The sequence below is a fragment of the Micropterus salmoides genome, unplaced genomic scaffold (assembly GCF_014851395.1).
Source record: "Micropterus salmoides isolate LMB-PRFRI ecotype aquatic unplaced genomic scaffold, ASM1485139v1 Ms_hic_scaffold_19, whole genome shotgun sequence".
Taxonomy (NCBI): domain Eukaryota; kingdom Metazoa; phylum Chordata; class Actinopteri; order Centrarchiformes; family Centrarchidae; genus Micropterus; species Micropterus salmoides.
This window is the reverse complement of record NW_024041039.1, coordinates 21,170,393-21,191,995: the sequence shown is the minus strand read 5'-3', so window position 1 is coordinate 21,191,995 and position 21,603 is coordinate 21,170,393. Positions and strand designations below refer to the sequence as shown.

The following is a 21,603-nucleotide window of genomic DNA, read 5'->3' as shown; positions in this document are numbered from 1 at the left end:
TACCACCTAAAGGGTAGCCAAATGTACAACTTATTATCAGCCACAGCATACAGTGGTGTGTTGTCTGGAATAACACTGTCGGCTGGATTTGCTAAACTTGTAGCTGGATTCAACCATCTCATCTCGATAATCGAAAAATAAATGGTGTCAGCTTTGGGAAATGTTTATTTGTAAAGGTTTGTGTACATCCTCTCAATGACCTTATAGTTATTTTCTTGGAAATTGAAGCATCCACTCACCAGTGTGATACTTCTGAATCTAAATTAAGTGGATGATCTTGCACAGGAGGACTGGAAAGTAAGACTTCAATTAATCATTGTGTTCATTGTCAATTAATTATTTGGCCTGTAACATGTCAGAAAACATTGAAAAATGTACAATTTCCCCGAGTCCAAAGTGATGTCTTCAAATTACTTGTTTTGTCCAACCAGCTCTTCTCAAACCTAAAGATATTCACATGATACAAAAAAGTATAGAATCCACTGACAAGCTGGAAGATGGAAATGTTTACAAATTAAGGCATTTTTGTGACATGATAAATTATCAAAGTGGTTGGTAAAATAAAATATTGTATTTCTGTCTCCGTACACATTATATATGTTGTGTTTGTAGACTCACTGCCATTTTGTACATGATATTATAAGATGTAAATGTAGGATTACGTTTCTTATCCTTGTTGTGTCATCAATGCCACGTGTGAAAGCCAACCAAAACATGGCTTGTGCTGCTTCACTTGCTGTCTGCTCTCCAAGGTTAGTCTATCAGCAGTCTATGTACATTCTGTACTGTGTGTCTGTCTGCCATGGGGGATGGACAGTGCTGAGTCAGTCCGGCTAAGTTTATAAAGCATGAGTGGGCCTGAAAGTAGAGAGAAAAGGACAAGACGCTGCATCCCTCCCCCCACTCCATTTTATTTTATAGCCAACACACCATTGATGACGTATGCTCTGTGCTAACGTTACTGTGAGCGTGGCTTCAGTGTCATTTCAGTCCAGTAATCCTCGACCCAAATTAGTCTCTTAAACAACCTGGAGAGAGGCCAAGCTTGCAAAGGTGATAAGTCAAGAGCAGTTGATACGTGCTGCAGATAAGAGGGTTGATAATACTGAGAAACACATCTCTTCTACTGTCAAAGGTAGCTCAACTTCTGTTTAAATCACATCTGTAATCTGCTCTTTTTAGGTCAGTGAGAATGAGACAGAAAGGTGAGATGTCCGGAGACAAATCTCTGTGCTTCAAATTTCTCGTCAGTCAGACTTTGGTAGTGATGTGGGATGGAAGGGGAGGCATTATTTGTTTGAATGGCTTCTTAATTCCTGTCACCTCTGCACAGCTAGAGATATTTCATCTGTAATTGGTCTCTAATACACATGATTGCTCTGCGGTGATAAACGGCTAATAGGGTTAAAGCTAATCTGTTGCTAATGTATGGTATTGATGACTTACTGTGACCTAACCCAGTTACTATGCTCCAGTTATAGACGTGTGATTTCCACTCTATAGAGATCAATAGGCCATGATGATGATTTCAACTCTGTCTGGTGATCTCAGCTGTTTTTGCTGGGGCGGATGCACAAGTTGTTATGGGTTCTCTGTTTGGCTGTGCATTCTAACAAGGGTACTAACATCTATTTGTTTCTTTCTTTTTCTCTCCCTTATCCAATCACCTTTCTTCTCGTCTCACGTGTTCTGCTTTCCTTTATCCCGTGCGTCATTTCTTCTTTCCTCCTCCATCTAATTTTCAACACTGCCTCGCTCTTATTTGTTTTCTATTTCTGTCCTTCACCTCTGGCACCTTATCTCTCTCTTTGACTTTCATGTCCCCACCCACTTTCTTCTGCCTTCTGCCACTCTCTCTCAGTGTGACCAAGACCAGTGCATTCAGAGCACCAAATTCGTTTTGCAGGCCGCCGCCACACCTCTCCTCCAGCAGCAGAGTAGCGAGCCAGTCATCCTGACGGCCACCTCTGAAGACGGAGGCTCTCTACCCGGCCGCACCTCCCTCGCCCTGGGCGGCCCGTGCACCTCACTCCCCCTCGGCCAGCCCACGCCTCCGACGTCCACCCCCAGCCTCAGCTGCCACGAGGCCAACGACATGCTGCCAATGCACGGACACAGCCACACACACAACCACAGCCACCCCCTCCAGGAGCCGGTGGGCCACCACCACTTTCTTACCCCAGAGGAAGTGCCCTCGCCACCAGGTATGCTTCCTTGCGGCAGCCCCCTGGGTCACAGCCACACCATGCAGGCCGGCTTCTACAACCCAGCCAGCCAGGACTCACTACATGAGGACTCTGTGAGAGGATTGGTAAAGCTCAGCTCCGTCTGACAAAGGGATGTATACCACCTCCTCCCTCCTGAAAACATGCATCCAGCCCATGAAACCCTCCTGCCACTTTTGTACCAACTCGCTCTCACCTTGAGTTTGTTTTCCTCTCTCACCTCAGCAGGACTTGAGAACTGAAAAGGGCTGTGGTTTAAATTCAGCTGCTAGAAACTGAATGGAATTTATATGAACTGAACTGAAACCAGTTGTCCTCAGCCAATGTCTTGCCAAAACGTCTGCGCTGCTGGAACTGGGAGAGGAGATGTTTTCTGGTGTGATGCCCTGTATGACAGCTCGGACATCTGTATTTGTTTTTTTTTTTTTTTATATATTTTTTTTGTTTAACTTCAAGGGAAGCATAATCCATTAGCCCGCGGATACTGGAAAGGGGAGGGGTTTTTTTCTGTGTGGCGTAGGTCTGAACCATGTCAAGCGTTTTGACATTACATGACATTTTTTGGTCAAAATGATGAATTTCCATCAATGGATTACAGGTCTGACAGGTTTTTCTTTTGTAAAACAAACATTAGCCTATTTGCCTGTTGCTGATTGGACGGTGTCTTTTGCCTTTTTGTTTTTGTTCTTGGACATTCTCAGCAGTGCAATGGTTGAAGTCATGTTGCATATCATCCTGCTTTTTCTATGTTTAAAAAAAAATAAGAGACTGTTGTACTGTACCATGGTTATTACAAATCTTACAAATTATTATATTTCCCGTGGATATTAATAAAACGCCAACTTTTTATCAGATGTGATTGCATTAATATTGAGGCTTAGTAGCCATAATATTTGCTAATGTGAGAGTCATGTGATCATTACATTTCCTTTTAAGTGAATCTTGTGATGCCTCACGCCTGTGGTCATTTGGCTGATTAAAAACAAGCCTGTCTGATGAATGTTGCTAAACATTTATGGACGTTCAAACAAGGTTAAGACTCTCTTTAGGTCCTTCGGTCTTCTATTCATCCTGACAGAAGTCCTGGGAAGCCTCAAGCACCAACCTTTGAAGCGTACAGACTTAAACAAGGACTCCATTTCCAGTTACATTTAACTTCATTTACATGAAGTGATTTGTGTGTGCCTTTTTTTTAAATAGATAATAGATAATATAGATAGTTCACTGACTGGCAAGTAAAAGGCAGTGGACAACATTTCAACATTTAATTCTCTTCTACCACCTTGTGGTAAAGCAGAGGTACTGCAGTTGAAAGTGGCATTTTTCTTAGATTTTAACTAATAAAATGATTAGACACAGTCAGTCATTAGACACTAGTAAAGGACTTGCAGATGTCTTCCTCAGCTCTACAGAGCATTTTTAGCACTTCCAGCCCATAAATTCACTGTTTTAGTTTCATTCTGTCAACTAACTTGGCCTTGTTTCAAGACGCAGCAGACTGGTTTTCAGTCAAAAAAACCCAACATTTTTGTGCTACTTTGGCTGCACCGAATGGTTGTAAGACAAGGTTAGCGATTATCTACCTCCTGTAGCTATAGTTAGCTGGAGCAGAAAGAGGAATATTTAGCTGAAGACCCCGTGATGTTGTGTTTGCAGCCTGTTGCACTGCCCCCTACTGACATTATAAACAGTGGATACAAATGATAATAACACATTTATTTATTATTAAATCATTTGATACATAGGGAAGAGTTTTCGTACATATTTTACAACAGTTACAACAGACGGGGCGGGGGGGGCACATGACATTGGAAAATAAATGTCCCAGATGTTTTTTTACTTTTCATTTTGGAGCAGGATTGATAACTGCAGCACAGAGTGGGAGAGCGATGAGGCAAGACATGGTCACAGATGCAGGACTACTATATTCTATAGCTTGCATAAATATTGCAAAATGTCATTTGTTAGGGTATTGAAATAGTTTAAAAGGACCCTGTACTGCACTGTGCTTGAGTTCTGCTGCACCATTACATGTTAAATTGACTTAAATGTCAAAAGAGCATGGGACGCTATCATGTGTTAAAGAATCCTGAGGATTACGACCTTTAATAGCAGACTAAACTTAAATGTGGGTATACCGTAAGTTGGCACGTCCTATTTAATTAACATTTTATGTAAAAATAAACTGTAGATGAAAATGATTTTGACCATACATCAAAAATGTTCAAAAAGAAAAAGTAACCACTACTAATTATTTAGTAATGATGACAAATGTTTCCAATCATTTTATATTAGCTGTACAATAAATTAGTCTTTATTGGGCCTTGCTCCAAAAGAATGGCATCCTTTAGTTTCATTCATTGTTTGCATTTGCTGACTGTCTTGGCTTTTAAACAAAGCCAGTAAGTACTTGAGTGCTTAATAACATTTACACATATTTCCTGTTTTAATTATACAGTGCACTAATGGCATATCACAGCAGAGATGCACTAGAGAAAGTACAAGAAATGAACCAAGGCAAACCTAACTTGTAGCTGTAAACAGTCATGGTGGCTCACAGCCTGATGCTCCAGCACAGCTAACTCATGCATCAGTCGTCTAGCCGGGGCTGGAAACATGGACCATTAATGCTCCATGGCAGGACCAGCCCATGCTACTTGGTCATCAAAAATGCTATACTAGCTTAAAATCAGACTTCTGGTTGCTGCAAGACTAACCTAACCTGAAATCAGCACAGGTTTTGCCATTTCCAGCATCCATTGTCTGGGTCTTTGTGGCTAAGCTAGTTTAGCATCAAAAACCAGAACACAACAGTGTCTTTAACGCTGGCTTCTATGTTAAGTCTAGAGTCCCGAGTCACCACAGTTTCACATCAGTGAGCTCCAGGTCCCCCATGATCTCCAACTGGTCAATGCTGCTCAGGTCCTGCACCCGATGTCTGAACTCAAACAGGTGTGAGCCATTCACTGCCAGCTTGAACTGGTGGGGCTGACAGAGGATGAGAATCTGACAACAAAAAAAACCCCACTGAGGATAGGTCAATTATTTCTAAGCACATAGACATAGAGACATATAGTTAGATATTACAAATCTAAAGTGGTAAACACCCTACACAGATACAGCAGTGAATTTGTAGGTGGTTCCTACCTCAAAGTACTCCCCTGACGAGAAGGGAAAGAAGGGCAGCTCCCGCTCCTCCTGACCCCAGGACTCGCTCAGGTACGAGTTCCTGGTGAACATCCCCGACTTCATGCGAGGGTTCAGATGAAGAGCGATGTTCTCTGTCCTGCTGTTGCGGAGGTTCACTGTAAAACTGGAAGACACGTGGACTAGAAGGTAAATCTTTTTTTAATTTTTTTTATTAAGAAATGCCCAGAGGGAAATGTTAATTGACATTAGTAGTTCAAATCAGCGAGACATGCAGATTGCTCTTATTTGTTATATTGAGGTGAATTTCTTCTGGTACTTTACCTGTGAGGATACATGCTGACCTGTCCTTTGATTGTAATGTGCTGTCCAGGCATCAGTCCTTTGAGTATACTGCCTTTGTAAGGGAGGCTCTGGAATAAGAATATATTATAATTATAGATTAATCTGCTGATTATTTTCTCAGGAAATCATTTAGTCTAGAAAAACTATGAAAAATCCCCAATATAATTTCCCACAATCCAAGGTTACGTCTTCAAATACATTATTCCGATTACTGTCACAGGCCTACATCACAAAGAAAAGCAGTAACTCACATTTGAGAAACTGAGGCAAATGTTTGGCATTTTTGCTTAAATTTTTTTTCCGATCAACTAATCAATTAAAGTTAAAATCTATAAATTTTCCGTATTAAAATTTCTGAAAACAACTAGACCTATGTTATGTATTTTGTTGAGGTGTGTACTTACATAATACCAAATGTTTTCAACAATTTTCAAAACTATAGTAATCCCTAATTTCAGTCAAGGTAATGGTGCGTTTCCTTTGGTCACCAACCAATGGCGCCATATTGCCTTTGCGCATGCATTACTGTTGTGGTGTTCTGCCAGAATCAGTCAGTTTTAAGCCAATTTTTTATAATAATACACTTTGTAGATCTTAGTTGTTACTACTGTATATTTTAACCAGATGAAGGATTTTACTCGTCGGATGTCTGGATCTTAAGTTATTTGAGATATAAGCTGAGTGAACGTTAGCAGTAGCTCAGCTCTCAGCATCCTGTTGTCCGCCGAACAGCTGATTTTTAACATTCAGTGTTTATACTGGTTTTTAATCTGCAGATGTGTTTGTTCTGGAATAGAGGAGACTGCTGTGGATTATTGGGTCGCTCTGAAAATCCAATTTATTACAACTTTGGCGTTATTTTCATAGTTCTGGTCATCTATCTGTAATAATAACATTACAGTTACCAAATTAATTGTTTAGATTAGATTAGAAGTCACAATCAAGTACCAAATAAAGTGGTTTAGATCATCTAAGCTGTTGGCTTGTTTACATCTGTCTGGTTGCCTGAAGGCTCAAGTTGTAATAAACCAGATTTGTCCTTTAAAAGTCTGAGGGGCACATGCTAAATTAAACAGTCTGCAGTGCACAAACAGAGGAATCATTGAGGACATGTGCTCCAGTTTTAGTGGCGTCACAAGATGCTGGGCACATATAGGCACAGAGGTTTTGTGTAGATGACGCAAAAAGAACAAACTCACCAAGTCACCTGATTCTGAATATATTGCCTAGAGAGAGAAAAGGCAAAATTTAGAGATTATTAATCAGATATGTCTATAAAACAAACACACATGTGATCAGCTTGTGAGGACAAAATAAAGCAAACAAGGGATGGGAAATCTACTTACTGAGTTTGGGATGTAGCCAATAGCGTGCACCTTGACTTTGCCAGATATAGAAAATGTGTCAACCCTGTTTAGTGGGATTTTGTGCTTGTATTCCAGCAGGTGAGCACCATTTACTGCCACCTATGGGTGAAGACAAGTCTTTCAGTATCCTATTTTTCTATTACTTACATTGCTGTGCGCATTTGTTGTTTTTAAGTACTACACAGGCTTATCCTTCATTCTCAACAGCAGGGGTTCACTGACCTTGAAGACGTCTTCGTGCACCAGGATGATGGTCTCGAAGGGGGCTCCGCGTTTGTAGGGCAGCTGATGGAGCGTTTCCTCTTTGCCCCAGCTCTCCTGCAGCAGGGAGTTACATACCACACAGGGCGACCCTTCGAAGCGAGGGCTGAAGTGGAGGGCGACGTCAGAGCGTGGCTTGGTGCTGCAGCCGCTCGACAGGTCCATCTGAAACCTGCAGAGAGGGTTTATGATTATTTTACTTTATGTTCACATGGCGCATAATTTCAAATAAGGTTGTGTTTAATCAACCACAACTGACATAACAGGGTGTGACAAACCACAGAGATTAGTAGCTGAGGAGTCAAAAGTGTGGTGCGGTGCCACTGGATGGTCAGCCAGAGGACAACAAGTATTTATAACGCTTAAGTTTCTTTGAGCAACACACTGCGCTGTGGCCAAATCTGACCTCTGACCTCCAGGCGGAGGAGGCACAACTCAAGTCATAGCTGAGCTAAAACAAATCCAAGCTGATCTTGTAGGTGATGTCATTATAAATGGATCTAAAAGCTGTGAGGGGAAATATGCTGGACAAAACAGATTTTACTCCACTGTGCCCACAGAACTAGACTAGTTGTTCCCAAACGGATTTGTCCATTACAATGTTTCATTGTCCATCAACACCTTAAAAAAAGCCAACCTTTACATGAAATACAAAAAATATACATTACCCAATATAACCAACAGCATATTTTACTTATGTGCAAAATTACACAAACAAAATCTAGTTCAATTAAGTCAGCAAAAGGGTTTTTTCAGGGTGATTAAGAATAAGCTTATACATTTTAGTTAATGATAAAGTTACATCCATTTTATTTGGATTTGAATTTTGGGAGATGAACAGAAATCCATGTGGTCATTTTAGCTGAGAAGGCTGCCAGTGTCTGTGTGTTGTATAGGTGGGTGAGTGCTATAGTTTGAAACATTTTTGGGACCCACAGTGAACGGTAAACGGTCTGTATTTGTATTGCGCCTTTTACGTCTTTCCGACCTCTCAAAGCACTTTCACACCACATCACATTCACACACTGATGAGCAGAGGCTATGGTACCAACTGCTCACCTGAAACAGAAACTCGTTCATACATTACATTTCATACATTGGGGTTCAGTGTCTTGCCCAAGGACACTTCAACATGCAGGGATCGAACCACCGACCTTCCAATAAGTGGATGGCCACTCTACCCCCTGAGCCACAGCTGCCCTTACTGAACTACACACAGGGTTTGAAGTTTTGCAGATAAAAGTATCACAGGCTCTGGGGTTTACTAATCAAATCTTACACATATCCTTAAGGGTGGCACCTCCTCAGTATACCTCTCTAATTTAATTACATCTTACCTGTCAGCATCTGGGGGCACGGTGCCCTGGACGATGATGATCTCCCCAGGGTGCAGACCTCCAGGTATGGGCCCTGTGTATGGGATCACCTGAGGTGGAGAGCTGACGTTAAAGCACCGGAAACCTGCACTGACTGCAGCTGAAGACATGAAATGAGGGAGCTAACATGAAACGCCTCTGTGTGTCATATATTAGCAGGAACAAACACAACACAGCGACTTGCACACAGTAACAAGCTGTATTAATAAGCTACATGAGGGTCTATTGATCATCGCATGATGGCATCAGAGGGATGTGGATAATGATAATAAGCCTCTTACCGGATTCAGGACAGTGTGTTTCGCATTTGCCACAGACATCAGGCTTCTCGTGTCAGACATGCAACATGCAGCTGTGCTGAAAGACAACGGAGTCTGTGGTGTCTGCGGTAAATATGACCGGTTTTGCAGCTCTCCTGCACTACACAGAGATGATGGCAGTTGGCATCTTCTCTCCATCAGCCCTTAACACCACGCGGCTGCGCAAAGGCTACCACGTGATCGGGTCAGCTGGACGCTGAACAACAACAGAGGTGCAATGTCACTTATTTTATACTGTTAAGCTTTTTTTTAATGTCATAAGCTACAGTTAAGAGAAAAGCTGTTTAAAAAAAATCCATAGCTAGTTAGTTGAGTTTCAACTTCCTGTTCTTGATCCCCGTCGCCCTCTTCTGTTCAGCAGGAATAAAGCCTCCTGGAGTGTCATTTCCCAAGAAACCAAAGCTGGTCAGACTAGAAGAAATGGGTCCTGGTCGGTATCGCAGACGCTAGTGATTATTTTCTTTTCTCATAACGTATAGCCTGTGCTTTCCTTATATAATTTTAACAATGCCAAGATACCATAGCTACTGTCTTTGATGAAACCAGATGAAACGTTAACCTCTGTTTTCTATCCTTTTTCTCAGGAAAAGCTGCCGCCATTGGAGCAGGAGTAGGTAAGAGTCTTCATGGATCACCTGTGTTGATTTGTTAGACTGACTTTAACGCTCTTGTCTCTGTGCAGTCGGCGTAGTTGCGGTGGCGGCGGCTCCTGTTGCCTTGGCCGGTGTAGGTTTCACCTCGGCTGGAATAGCAGCAGGCTCCTACGCTGCCGGCATGATGTCTGCTGCTGCAGTCGCAAACGGAGGAGCGGTGGCGGCGGGAAGCACCGTGGCTGTTCTGCAGGCAGCAGGTAAACAGCATTAACCTACTTGATTTTTTTTATGGTGATTGTTTTTAATAGTGAGATGATCAATACCGGAACTGTAATCAAAGGGGTATCATGGACAAACCAGGAACTGAAACAACAATAATGTCACAATAGAGACAAGGTAATTTTCTGTTCCAACACTTCCTGATCTCTATCGGGGGTTATTAAAGTAGGGCCTACATAGATGCACTTAAATAATCCTCCTGTATCATTATTTTTTTGTAGGCCTACATGTGTGCTAGTATTTGGGCCAGAATGAACATCTGTTAGATTGTTTTGTGTAATGTATAGGTCTACTCCTTTTCTTAGGAAAAAGGAGCTTCCACTGTGGCCCAAGGATTTTCTCTGTTTCTTTGGGTCAGACGCTCTGGGCTATGAGCTCTCTGTCCCATGTGAAAAAATGTTCTCACTTTACTAAATATCACAGTGTAACTTATTTGTTTATGTGGATAAATAGTGCAGTATTCAACAAAACACAGCACAGTACAATTTAATAATACTATATACTGTGATGACAATAGTACTACTGTGTTGGCCTGTTGGTTTGAGAGCAAGGCTTTCTCAGCTTCTCTGTGACTGGATACCTTGAATAAAAACCTGTGTAATCTTGCTGTAGGTGCAGCTGGTCTGTCAGGAGCTGCCACTGCAGCTGTGGCCAGTGTTGGCGCAGCAGCTGGCGCAGCAGCTGGAGCAGCAGCGGGATGGGTGGCCAGCTTCTTCACCAAAAAATCAAACAATAAATGATTTTGAAATATATATTTATTGAATGTATTCATGCATTAAATCTCTAAAAACATACCGTGTCATCTGTAATTATCTCCATTCCTCATAACTTCTACCTGAAAGCACTGAGTGAGAAAATAAATGAAAGTGTTCACTGGTTCACTAAGTTGTTTTTTTTTTTTTGGTTTTGTTCTTTTTGTGACCACAGTAAAGTTGTGGGCTGTAAAACCAAAACACTGATGAATAATCCAATGAATCTCATACAGCAGAGGGGAACTGCATAGTTAGGAAATTTTCAGCTGTGGATTCATAAGAGCAGCACCTTTTACTTTACATTCATTTGATCGATTTGTTGGAATATGGATTAGTGCCTCTAACACCATACTTGCTATCAGCCCATACCACTGGATCTGTTGTTTCCTGTGGTGAAGGAGACAGTGGGTTAAGGCCCTTGGCCCTCAGCACTGGTGCCTATCAGGGCTGTGTCATATCCCACTGGCTCTTTTCCTTATACACCAACAGTTTCATAGCCCAGCATAGTTCAGTAACCATCCTGCAGTATGCTGATGTTACAAGCACAATAGGCCTCATACCCCAAAACAAGGAGTTCTGTTATGTTCATCACAGACTCATTTACAGTTCTTGTCATACAATTGAATATTTCTCAGACTGCATAAACAAAAACAGCCCAGCAGAGGCGGTTCTTCCTCAAAACCACTGAATCCTCCTGCAGTGTTATACAGCCATCATTGAAAGTGTCCTCAGTACATCTACAACAGTTTGGTACAGCAGCATAGACGCTCACACTCCCATTGTCAACAGATGCTCCAAAACCACAGGCTCTCCGCTCCCATCAGTTGAATCACTGTACAACAAATTCAGAATCAAATGGGCAAGTACAATATGTAACCCATCTCATCCTGCTCTCTGCCTGTTTCAGCCTCTGCCCTCTGGGAGGCACTACAGGTCCTTTTCCACCAAAACAATTTTTTTTCTGCACCAAAGGACTAAATTTTGTCTGTGGCATTGTGATACATTCTGCTCTTCATTATCTAGGAATATTGTGATTATTATTTATTGTGTATTTAGTTACATCTTCCTTTGTGTTGTGCTGCTGACGCTGCGTACTGAGTTTTTTTCCCCATGTTGTACTGAAAACAAATTCCAGGTGGCTATTAATGTAAAGTGAGGTGAAATGTCATCCTCATGGTTGCGTCAGAGGAAAAGCCAGGAGGTCAACCAGAGTGAGTAGGTTTCATCATGTCAGTATGGTCTGTTTCTGTTTTTGTGAATACAGGCTTAATATAAATGCAGTTATTGACAATAATCCACTGCATCTGTGTCTATTATGACACTCATCATTGGATATATTCACCTGTTTCTGAAAACTTGAACAGCAAAGGATTCAGATGTTGCCCGTCTGAAAGAAAATGAGTTTTTAATTTCACCCAGTCTAATCATGAAGGGACTTTCAACTGAGGAGGGACTTCACTGATAAGAGTCTAGTATTGCATCAAGATTTAATTGAGTTTTCACCTTTTACTGCAATCAACTGTCAGTGTACATGAACATAAATGGTGAAGACATTATATCCTCAAAGTTGCTGCAGGTCCTGCATGCTAGAACAACACTTGTATGATCTCTTAAATATACAAACTTAATTTTGTACTTTAGTAATTACGTTGATCTTGATCGGAGCCACCAAAACCTACAGGGTCAAAAGTTTTTTTCAGTGACTTAAAGATGAAAGTCTGTCCTGAAGGCAGGTTTGAAGGAGCAGTCAGAACTAAACTATTTCAACAACTCTTTAGTTGTTTCTGTTTGTCATCTGATGCTCCAGTTACAGTCATGACTTACCACCTTAGAAATGTTTACTTGAGTTCATTTGGGTTAAATTGACGCAGGGACTCGGTGACGCCCTCACAGAGCGCGTGTTCAGATATGAACATAGTTTAATTTGTCAAGAAACGAAACCTAACACTCAGTATATAAAACTGTCCACTTCAATGGTCATCACAGAGAAAGACCACCATGGACCGTGGTGAGTTGAAATTTTTCCTTTGATGATACTGATACATTTTCCAAATGTATGTGTCTTTATAAAAATGTAATAATGATTTTAAGTGACCATAGAAAATGACTTTGATTTGGTTTCAGTCACTGCAATCGCTGTTGGAGCAGGAGCAGGTAAGTCTTTGAAAAACCTTTATGGATCACTTGTGTTTACTTTTCCAACTTATTTTAATACACACTAATCTACAAAAGTCATGTAGATGTTAGACTAAACCCGATTTTAGGCTATCGTGTGCAATCCAGTGGCCAAACAAATTAACACACTGTCATTAGCAACAACGTTTTTTCTGTTGTCTTCTTGTCCCTGTGCAGTAGGAGCTGTGGTCGCAGCTCCTGTTGCTCTTGGGGTTGCAGGTTTCACCTCGGCTGGAATAGCAGCAGGTTCCATAGCTGCTAAAATGATGTCAGCTGCCGCAGTTGCTAACGGAGGAGGAGTGGCTGCAGGCAGTTTAGTGGCTACTTTGCAGGCAGCAGGTAAACACCATAACCTTTTTTTTTATGAATGTTAATCTAGTAGTTTTAACTTTTCTTACCAAAAAAATCTTAATTTAAGTGTATCAAAATACTTGTAATGCTTTTCCAAGGTACCATGAAATCACTTGGCAAACCCTCTGTCGGTCTATTGGATTTATCCCTTCACCAGAACACTGACTCAGCTGATTAGGTGGACAATGTTTGAAAACTACAGCGTTTCTCTGATAAATCTGACATATATTAACAGAGCAAATATTAACATGTGAACACCCAGATGAAGGTTAGCTTTAAAGTTGCCAACAGTTTAATGTTTAACTAACAGTTCTCTAATGAGTCATAATTGTTTGGTAATGTAGGGCCTTCTTTGCGTCATCTGATCTACAACAATCCAGTGGGGGATGGGTTGACAACCTGCTGTTTAACTGCGTTGTAGCACAAAGTTGTTAATGACAGTAAGGCACATATGTGTGCATTGAACAAGTTACACCATCACATGGCATTGTAAAAGTAGCCTAATGTTGTAACAACTATGAAAATGCTTTATTATAATTTTTTTTCGTGCACAACCGACAGAAACTTAAGAAGTGCTGAAAGTATCAGGAAACATTTACAATGACCGTGAGGGAGGTCCTAAGGCATTTATTAGTTTCTGACTCTGATGGGGGAAAAACAGTTTCCAAAAAACTACTGTATCTCTGAAGACTCACCCATGTAGGCTATGTGATCTCCTTTTGATAACTAATGCAATAAGTAATGTAATATTGTTTCACTTCCATTCACTGAGCCTCCCCTGAAGCAGTTTGGAGCCCCCCACCTCACACTTTGAAAACCCCTGAGCTAGAACATTATGTAAATCGGTAAATATTTTAGCCTAGGGTACTAAAACAAACACCAAAAGTTAACATGAACTGTTAAGAATTATTTTATGCTAAAAATCGATGGAAAGCTGGCAACCCGTTTCTCACCTTGACCTTCTTCTTCAGCTCTGGATCAATTTTCTGTTCTGATCTCAACAAGTCTGGGTAAATCGCTGAACCAATTAGAAGCAGCATTTTTATGATTTAAGTATTTTACAATATTTTTAAACTACAAAGTACAAACACTAAAGTAATTTGATACAAAATATAAAGCTATTTCATATCAACCCTCAAATACAAATTATAAAATCCTATTTGTATTTGAAACACGTATTTTAAATACATGTATCGTAAATACTGTCTATCCCTATACCTAGAACTGTCAAATCTGAACTAAACTGCCACAGTTTGTCAAGATTTTGTAAAACACTGTTTCAGATTTGTGAAAATCTATTTTTCTTCTTTCTTTCTTTCTTGTTTTTCTCTTAAGTTAGTTAAGTTCCTGCAGCAAAAACTGCCAGACCAAAACTCACCAAAAGTGGCAGTTGGGTTGTAAATTCCACCCACTACTCAGGCGCATAGAAATTCACTCATTGACCTCATGGTGGCGCTGTAACAATCAACTTTATGTTTTTGCAATTGTCTCGAAACAGCTTCTTTCATCTGTTAAGGCAGAAAATTGTGTCCTCTTACATTTAATCTTTTATGTATGTTCTTTTACCATTTTTATTATTACTATTGTTATAACTAATTTTGTTATGGTTTATAGATACGTATTGTGTTTTATCCTTAACCTTTCCTCTCCTATACTCCTTATGTTAGTCTGTCCACATTTACTAGGGTTTAGGTCAGAGCTGTGAGATTGTTGGTGTTTTCCTCTCGTTGTTTCTCTCCTCTCCTAGAATGTTCATTCGAGCCCGAGAGAGGATCTCTGTTCCCCAAAACATAGAAACCTAGACTGTGTAAATGATGATGCAGCCCTTTGCTCAGGGCCAGATCCGACGCCTGAAGCTGCCCTAGACAGCAGGTCTCTGGACCAGCTGTATATGTGTTTTAGTACTTCTCTGTTTATTCTCTTTTGTTAATGAAGTCTTCAAAGACAACGGTTGGTTGTAACTCAATTTGTGGTGTAGCCTGACTCAAACATCGTATGTTCCCAGATGTGATTGTTTTATTTACAGTGGTCTGCAGTACACAACAAACAAACAGACTTAAGAAAATAACTCATTAAACTTATAGCACCACTAACAAAAGGCACATGTTAACAACCACACAGCCTCACCTCTTTCCCCCCTTGGGAGCACAAATCCCTCCATTTATATAGGCTGTTCAATTCACACCCAAACTGCTTCAGCCCATCCCTTTCTGATGCAGGTTGATCTACTCCATAACATTACTACCTAGAACTCTCTTAACATTTGGAATTCAGTTACTAGTTCACTCCGCTCCAACTGACTAGAAAACAGGTCAGGGATATTTACACATTTATTTATAATAACCAAAAACAACCAAAAAAAACATTCCTTTAAAGGAAGAAACCCTCTACTTGGTTTGGCCCGGTGATGTCATCCATGACCACCCTATTCCTATAAAACAGGAAATGCTTAGGCCGGCCCCTCCCCAAACAACTGTCCTGCATGGTCGAACTGAACAAAGGAACAAACAATTGTAAGTATTAACACAGGAAAAAAATGAAACCAGGTTTAAACTTGCAACCTAATAAAATGGAGCTGAAACTAACTTATGACTGTGTGTTTACTTTAACTTATCATATGCTTTGCTGTAGACTGTAACATAATGCAAACACAAACAACCCGGGATAGTAAGTGGTGCACTTTAAACAAGCTATGGTAAATTACAAAAAAAAAACACTTGTATAAACTAGAAGGTGTACTATAGATAATAACCTGTATGGGACAAGTGGTGCGCAAACCCACTTTGGCACACAATTATTTGCTTAATCCCTCACCAGGAATATAATTTCCACGACATCATTTTAATCTCTGAATTCTTCTGCACTAAAATGACAAATTGTACTTCTTTTTCTAACTTTTCTCCAAAACCTATTTTTGCAAACTTGACAAACACCGTTTAGCCAGTCGTTCAGAAACTTTGCAAGGATTACCTACGGACTGATCTAAAGTTATCAAAAGAATATTGATATGTCAATCAGTTTACTTTTACAAATAATCATTACTTTTGTTTCTTAACATACAATTTTACATAAATTCTCGCAAATCAAAATTGGATGAGGAGCACTTGTTTGGATGCTCAGTCCGAGCTTCGCTGAGCAGTCCTGGGATCTTCTGCCACTAGGGTGTGCCACAAATGCGAAAAGCGCATTTTTAGCCCGATTTGCTGCTCGGAGAATTCAGCGACCATCAGGCTGTGATCGGGAGTAAATCTGCAGCCGCCAGACTAGGCTACTCAACAATGCACCAAAACGGCTCCCCGACACATTTCTGACACATCACTGACGATTGCAAGATATCTCTCATGCCAAATATCTGGAGGAGTCAGCTGACTCGACATCCACATCCAGCCGTGAGAGCTGGCAGAGCAGGCAGCTACTTTTTCACTGCAAAACACTTCTTACTCCCTTCCAGCTCTCTCTGTAGCTCAGACAATCCCTGCTACCTGCGTGTGCTAAAAGTGCAACAACAACATAAGAACCTACACAAATATCTCATAAATCTGGACTTGATTATTTTAAAAACAGTATAATCTTGCTGTAGGTGCAGCTGGTCTGTCAGGAACTGCCACTGCAGCTGTGGCCGGCGCTGGAGCAACAGTGGGATGGATGGCCAGCTTCATCCCCAGGAAATCAAAGAATGTCTGTGAGAAACTGCCACTGGAGTATCAGCTGGAGCATCAGCTAGAGCAAGAGCTGCAGCATCAGCTAGAGCTGCAGCTGGAGCTGCAGTGGCAGAAGCACTGGGATTGCTGGCTAGCTTCATCAGATGAAAATCAGGAAAGAACACGTACGGGGTTGTGAGCACTCTTTTATATCATGTACCTGCTATTTATCTCGGTGGAAAAAGCAGAGAGAGATAGTTGTAGGGCTTATAGGTGCTGTACAGTGCCAAAAACAGTGATGAAGGCAATGAAAAAAATTAAGTTGTCATAAATCGGGAGAAATTGAGAGAATTATGACCCCGAGAAGGCAATGAAAAACAGGAGGGCTGGCAAGTATGCTTTGTGCAATAAATTTAAAACCTGTCAAAGATACTGGGTCAGTGTGTCATCTGTAAATATTTCTATTCCTCATAATGTCCACCTGAAAGGACTGAGAGAGTAAATTAATGAAAATATTCATTAACTTTTAATCTGACCACAGTAATAACACAGTAACACTGGCATTTCTGGCAGCATTTCTACTATGAAACAATAACTTTAAAATTGTGGTTTGTCCAGACTTTTGAATGGGTTGGGCCCATGCACACACACACACTCTCTAGCTTTGTGTTTTTACAGGATTTTGACCACACCACAGCACTGAGACAGCTCTTGTTAAGGTCTTCAATGACATCCATTTGAACACTGACAGTGGCAGAATTTCAGTCTTAGATTTACGTAACCATATCACCAGGAGATTGTATGATATGTATTGAACAAATTAACAATTGGATGTGCCAGAATTTTCTTCAATTAAACAAAGATAAAACTGAAGTTATTGTTTTTGGAGCCAAGGATGAACGATTAAAAGTCAGTGCTGAGCTTCAATCGGTAAACCACAAACCAAGCCAGAAATCTTGGTGTGGTCATGGACTCAGACCTGAATTTAAGCAGCCACATTAAGACAATTACAAAGTCAGCCTACTATCACCTGAAGAATATTTCAAGAATTAAAGGCCTTATGTTTCAGCAGGACCTGGAAAAGCTTATCCATGCATTTATCTTCAGTCGTCTCAACTACTGTAACGGTATCTTTACAGGGCTCCCTAAAAAATCCATCCGACAGCTGCAGCTGATTCAGAACATCCTCACTAAGACCAAAAAAGTGGATCACCTCACTCCAGTTCTGAGGTCTTTACACTGGCTTCCTGTCTTTTAGAGAATCAATTTTAAAATCCTGCTGTTAGTTTATAAAGCACTGAATGGTTTAGGGCCAAAATACATTTCTGACCTTCTGCTTCGTTATGAACCATCCAGACCTCTTAGGTCATCTGGGACAGGTCTGCTTTCTGTCCCCAGAGTCAAAACTAAACGAGGAGAAGCAGCGTTTAGTTTTTATGCTCCATGTATCTGGAACAAACTCACAGAAAACTGCAGGTCTGCTGAAACTCTCAGTTCTTTTAAATCAAGACTGAAGACTTTTCTTTTTACCACTGCCTTTAACTAGTAGATTGATAACTTACACTGCACTGTAACATTTACTGTCCTGTTTTCTTTTTCCTTGTTTTAAGATTTTCCATCAACACTATTTAAAAAGCTTAGAGTGCTCTTTTGATTCTACCATCTCACACGTCTGATCCTCAGTTAATAGGGCCAAGTAGAATTACAAGGATTAGAGTCCCTGTTTTGACAGGGCCCGCTGTCAGCCGCTTTTACCAGAGTTTGTAGCATGGATGATCTGGATTTACAGTAATGACTGTATCTAAGTGTCCCTGTGTATCCCAAAGTGTTAAAGGGTTAGAGTCCCCTTAGGGTTAGAGCCCCTAAGTGTTAAAGGGTTAGAGTCCCCTTAGACTCCCCTTAGAGTCCCTAAGTAACTTGCTGAGCAGGGTCCCGCTGTCAACCGCTTTTACCAGAGTTTGTAGCGTGGACAATCTGGATTTACAGTGATGACTGTATCTAAGGAATAAGGGTTAGAGTTCCCTTAGGGTTTGAGTCCCTAAGTGTAAAAAAAAGGGGGCGATAGAGTGGGGGATGGGGAATCAAAGGAGTAAAATAAGCAAAGATGAGAGACCTGCCTGTTTTTATTTTCTATTTAACTTTTTTTTTTTTTACTTTTTAAAACTTTTTTATATTTCCCTGTTGCTTTTATGTTTTATGTAAAGCACTTTGAATTACCTTGTTGTTGAAATGTGCTATACAAATAAACTTGCCTTGCCTTATAGTAATCCCTATTAGTAACCCCCGATTTCACAAAATATACCTGTAAAATAAGACATAGTCAGATTGATCATCTGATGTTCCAGTTATAGTCCTGACTTACCACCTCAGAAATGTTTACTTGAGTTCATTTGGTTTCAGTGAGGAGGAGGGCTCTGAGACGCCCTATAATTTCTGAAGAAACCAAACTTAGGCTGTATAAACCAGCGCAGTTCAGTACGGAGAAGGATAGCATGGACCCTAGTGAGTTTTCACTTTTCCTTTCAGATATAGTTTGTTTAAATTAGACTAGGCCTACTTGTACCTTTTCCTTGTATGTTTTCTTTATAAAAATGTAAAAATGATAGTAACCATAGCAAATGTAATGTATAGCTATAAATATTGTTTTCTGTTTTCATCTTGTTTCAGTTACGGCACTCCTCGTTGGAGCAGGAGCAGGTGAGGAAAAGTTTAATGGATCACCTGTGTTTACGAATGATTAACACACACACAAATGTTAAACTAAACATAATGTTAGGCTGTCATGTGCGATCCAGTGGCCTAACAAATGAACACACTTACCAACAGCGTTTCCTCTGCTGTGTTCTTGTCCCTGTGCAGCAGGTGCGGTGGTCGCAGCTCCTCTTGTTCTGGCCGGTGTAGGTTTCACCTCGGCTGGAATAGCAGCAGGCTCCTACGCTGCCGGCATGATGTCTGCTGCTGCAGCTGCTAACGGAGGAGCGGTGGCTGCAGGCGGTTTAGTGGCTACTTTGCAGGCAGCAGGTAGACCTAAACACCATTACTTATTTTTCAAGTTTATTTTAAACTTGTAGTATTCATTTTCAATTTAACGTTCTGCTTTGAGAACACCATTAGGCCTACTTGATTTTTCCAGATGAATTTTACTCTTGTGATTTGTGTGTCTTACTATTGCAACATTGAAGTTAGCTTCCAATTCGCCAGTCAATGGGAATCCTTCGATCCTCCGTTTTGCACCTCTTTATGTTTGTGAAAGCCTGTTAGACATAGGCCAAGCCATAAAGCAGTCTGAAACCCACTTTCAGATTTGTAAAACCTTTATTGTATTTGTGAAATTGCAAAAAAAGGAGATTTTTCACAAGGTGAAGATCCAAAAACACTGTAGACCTGTCAAATCAAGTCATAAGTGGTCCCAGAGAGGCTAAAGAGGCTAAACAATTTTTTTGCGAATTGTGAAATCTGTATTCTAAAACAATGCAACCTACACAGGTGTCTCACAAACCTGGAATTGAAAGAAACAATAATATCAAGGAATAATAGCTTTGGGTTTACATTACATTGTTTAGGTATAATATAATGTCACTACTGTGTATAATAGTGCTAGTTTCATTTAACATTTCTCAGCTTCTCTGTAGCTCAATACCCTAGATGGAAAATCTGTGTAATCTTGCTGTACTTAGGTGCTGCTGGTCTGTCAGGAACTGCCACTGCAGCTGTGGCCGGCGTTGGAGCAGCAGTTGGAGCAGCAGGCTCCTACGCTGCCAGCATGATGTCTGCTGCTGCAGGTGCAAATGCAGGAGCGGCGGCTGCAGGAGGTACGGTGGCTGCTTCTTAAAAATAATTTTAACCTTGTGGTTAAAAAGATTATCATTGCTTGAATGATAATCACATATGTGCCCTAACATGTCTTTCTAAAGTGCACAAGTGTCTTGCAAACCTAGAATTGATTTTAAAAAATACATGTGTAATCTTGCTGTAGGTGCAGCTGGTCTGTCAGGAGCTGCCACTGCAGCTGTGGCCGGCGCTGGAGTAACAGTTGGAGCAGCAGTGGGATGGATGGCTAGCTTCATCAGAAAATCACAGAATGTCAGTCAGGAACTAGCACAGGAGCAGCAGCAGCTAGAGTATCAGCAAGAGCAGCAGTCACAGCATCAGCTAGAGCAGCAACTGGAGCAGCAGTGGGAGCAGCAGTGGGAGCAGCAGTGGGAGGAGCAGTGGGAGGAGCAGCTGGAGCAGAAGCTAGAGCAGAAGCTGGAGCAGAAGCTGGAGCAGAAGCTGGAGCAGCAGTGAAAGGAGCAGTGGGGTCGCTGGCAAACTTTATCAGATGAAAATCATGAAGGAAAAAGATTAATTACAATTTTTTTTAAATTACAAAATATATTAATTGACTTACTAAAAAGCATAATTCATACTTCACAACCTTGAGACCTCCAAAATCGGCAGTGGGGGGTGGGGGTGCACTCTTCTGCGTCACGTGAATGCTAGTTTTCAAATTGGACACAGTAGAGAGAGAGAGCTGTAGTGCTTATAGGAGTTGGTCAGTGCAAAAAAACAGTAATGAAGGCAATGAAAGACACAAAGTTGTGAACATTTGTCATAAATCAAGAGAATTGTGACCCCGGGAGAGGGCAATGAAAAACAGGAGTCTCCCATGAAAATCAGGAAGGTTGGCAAGTATGCTTTTTAATGAAATGTCAATAAATCTAAAACCTGTGAAAGATGCTGGGTCAGTGTGTCGTCTGTAATTATTTCCATTCCTCATAATGTTCACCTC

The 21,603-nt window shown here is 40.9% G+C and overlaps 4 protein-coding genes across 10 annotated transcripts in view; 3 read left to right on the top strand and 1 right to left on the bottom strand.

The window, feature by feature from the left end:
- LOC119910756 (palmitoyltransferase ZDHHC14-like) overlaps positions 1 to 2,390 on the top strand; it is a 47,920-nt gene extending 45,530 nt beyond the window's left edge. Inside the window, exons 10-11 of one of the 3 annotated variants that reach the window (XM_038729562.1) lie at positions 1,183 to 1,205; positions 1,907 to 2,107. In XM_038729562.1, coding sequence (XP_038585490.1) covers positions 1,183 to 1,205; positions 1,907 to 1,958 — 75 coding nt within the window. In that variant the 3' untranslated portion in view covers positions 1,959 to 2,107. Of the gene's footprint in view, positions 1 to 1,182; positions 1,206 to 1,861 lie in introns of all 3 variants that reach the window. The other 2 variants (XM_038729561.1, XM_038729560.1) reach the window with 2 other exon arrangements.
- A 1,909-nt stretch (positions 2,391 to 4,299) lies between these two features.
- Positions 4,300 to 9,203, bottom strand: LOC119910757 (galectin-8-like). 2 transcript variants are annotated; one of them, XM_038729563.1, is made up of 8 exons: positions 9,003 to 9,203; positions 8,683 to 8,771; positions 7,307 to 7,517; positions 7,064 to 7,183; positions 6,917 to 6,943; positions 5,697 to 5,785; positions 5,373 to 5,538; positions 4,300 to 5,252 (listed from the first exon to the last, which is right to left on the bottom strand). In XM_038729563.1, exons 1-8 carry the CDS (start codon positions 9,177 to 9,179, stop codon positions 5,082 to 5,084), a joined length of 1,050 nt encoding a protein of 349 aa, XP_038585491.1. In that variant the 5' UTR covers positions 9,180 to 9,203; the 3' UTR covers positions 4,300 to 5,081. The 2 variants fall into 2 exon arrangements, with proteins under 2 accessions (XP_038585491.1, XP_038585492.1); XM_038729564.1 differs by having other exon boundaries at positions 4,300 to 5,231.
- Positions 9,204 to 10,794, top strand: LOC119910758 (interferon alpha-inducible protein 27-like protein 2A). The gene is made up of 5 exons (XM_038729565.1): positions 9,204 to 9,253; positions 9,400 to 9,471; positions 9,626 to 9,655; positions 9,724 to 9,891; positions 10,526 to 10,794. The coding sequence occupies exons 2-5, from the start codon at positions 9,462 to 9,464 to the stop codon at positions 10,651 to 10,653; spliced, it is 336 nt and encodes a 111-aa protein (XP_038585493.1). The 5' UTR covers positions 9,204 to 9,253; positions 9,400 to 9,461; the 3' UTR covers positions 10,654 to 10,794.
- A 1,760-nt stretch (positions 10,795 to 12,554) lies between these two features.
- Positions 12,555 to 21,381, top strand: LOC119910755 (interferon alpha-inducible protein 27-like protein 2B). 4 transcript variants are annotated; one of them, XM_038729555.1, is made up of 9 exons: positions 12,555 to 12,673; positions 12,790 to 12,819; positions 13,018 to 13,179; positions 16,772 to 17,017; positions 19,233 to 19,334; positions 19,500 to 19,529; positions 19,692 to 19,853; positions 20,510 to 20,644; positions 20,809 to 21,381. In XM_038729555.1, the coding sequence occupies exons 1-9, from the start codon at positions 12,664 to 12,666 to the stop codon at positions 21,117 to 21,119; spliced, it is 1,188 nt and encodes a 395-aa protein (XP_038585483.1). In that variant the 5' UTR covers positions 12,555 to 12,663; the 3' UTR covers positions 21,120 to 21,381. The 4 variants fall into 4 exon arrangements, with proteins under 4 accessions (XP_038585483.1, XP_038585485.1, XP_038585484.1 ...); XM_038729557.1 differs by lacking the exon at positions 16,772 to 17,017; XM_038729556.1 differs by lacking the exon at positions 19,233 to 19,334.
- The last annotated feature ends 222 nt before the right edge of the window (positions 21,382 to 21,603 follow it).

What these genes read in the sequence shown, in the direction of transcription:
- LOC119910755 (XM_038729555.1), top strand. An exon ending in GAAGGATAGCATGGACCCTA is followed by an intron (nt 19,335 to 19,499) that starts GTGAGTTTTCAC and finishes ATCTTGTTTCAG; the next exon opens with TTACGGCACTCCTCGTTGGA. An exon ending in GGCTACTTTGCAGGCAGCAG is followed by an intron (nt 19,854 to 20,509) that starts GTAGACCTAAAC and finishes TGCTGTACTTAG; the next exon opens with GTGCTGCTGGTCTGTCAGGA.
- LOC119910758 (XM_038729565.1), top strand. An exon ending in CGCCATTGGAGCAGGAGTAG is followed by an intron (nt 9,656 to 9,723) that starts GTAAGAGTCTTC and finishes GTCTCTGTGCAG; the next exon opens with TCGGCGTAGTTGCGGTGGCG. An exon ending in GGCTGTTCTGCAGGCAGCAG is followed by an intron (nt 9,892 to 10,525) that starts GTAAACAGCATT and finishes ATCTTGCTGTAG; the next exon opens with GTGCAGCTGGTCTGTCAGGA.
- LOC119910757 (XM_038729563.1), bottom strand. Translation starts at nt 9,179, where the DNA reads ATGGAGAGAAGATGCCAACTGCCATCATCTCTGTGTAGTGCAGGAGAG. An exon ending in ATTCAGAATCAGGTGACTTG is followed by an intron (nt 5,786 to 6,916) that starts GTGAGTTTGTTC and finishes TTCTTATTCCAG; the next exon opens with AGCCTCCCTTACAAAGGCAG. An exon ending in CGTCAGGGGAGTACTTTGAG is followed by an intron (nt 5,253 to 5,372) that starts GTAGGAACCACC and finishes ACCTATCCTCAG; the next exon opens with TGGGGTTTTTTTTGTTGTCA.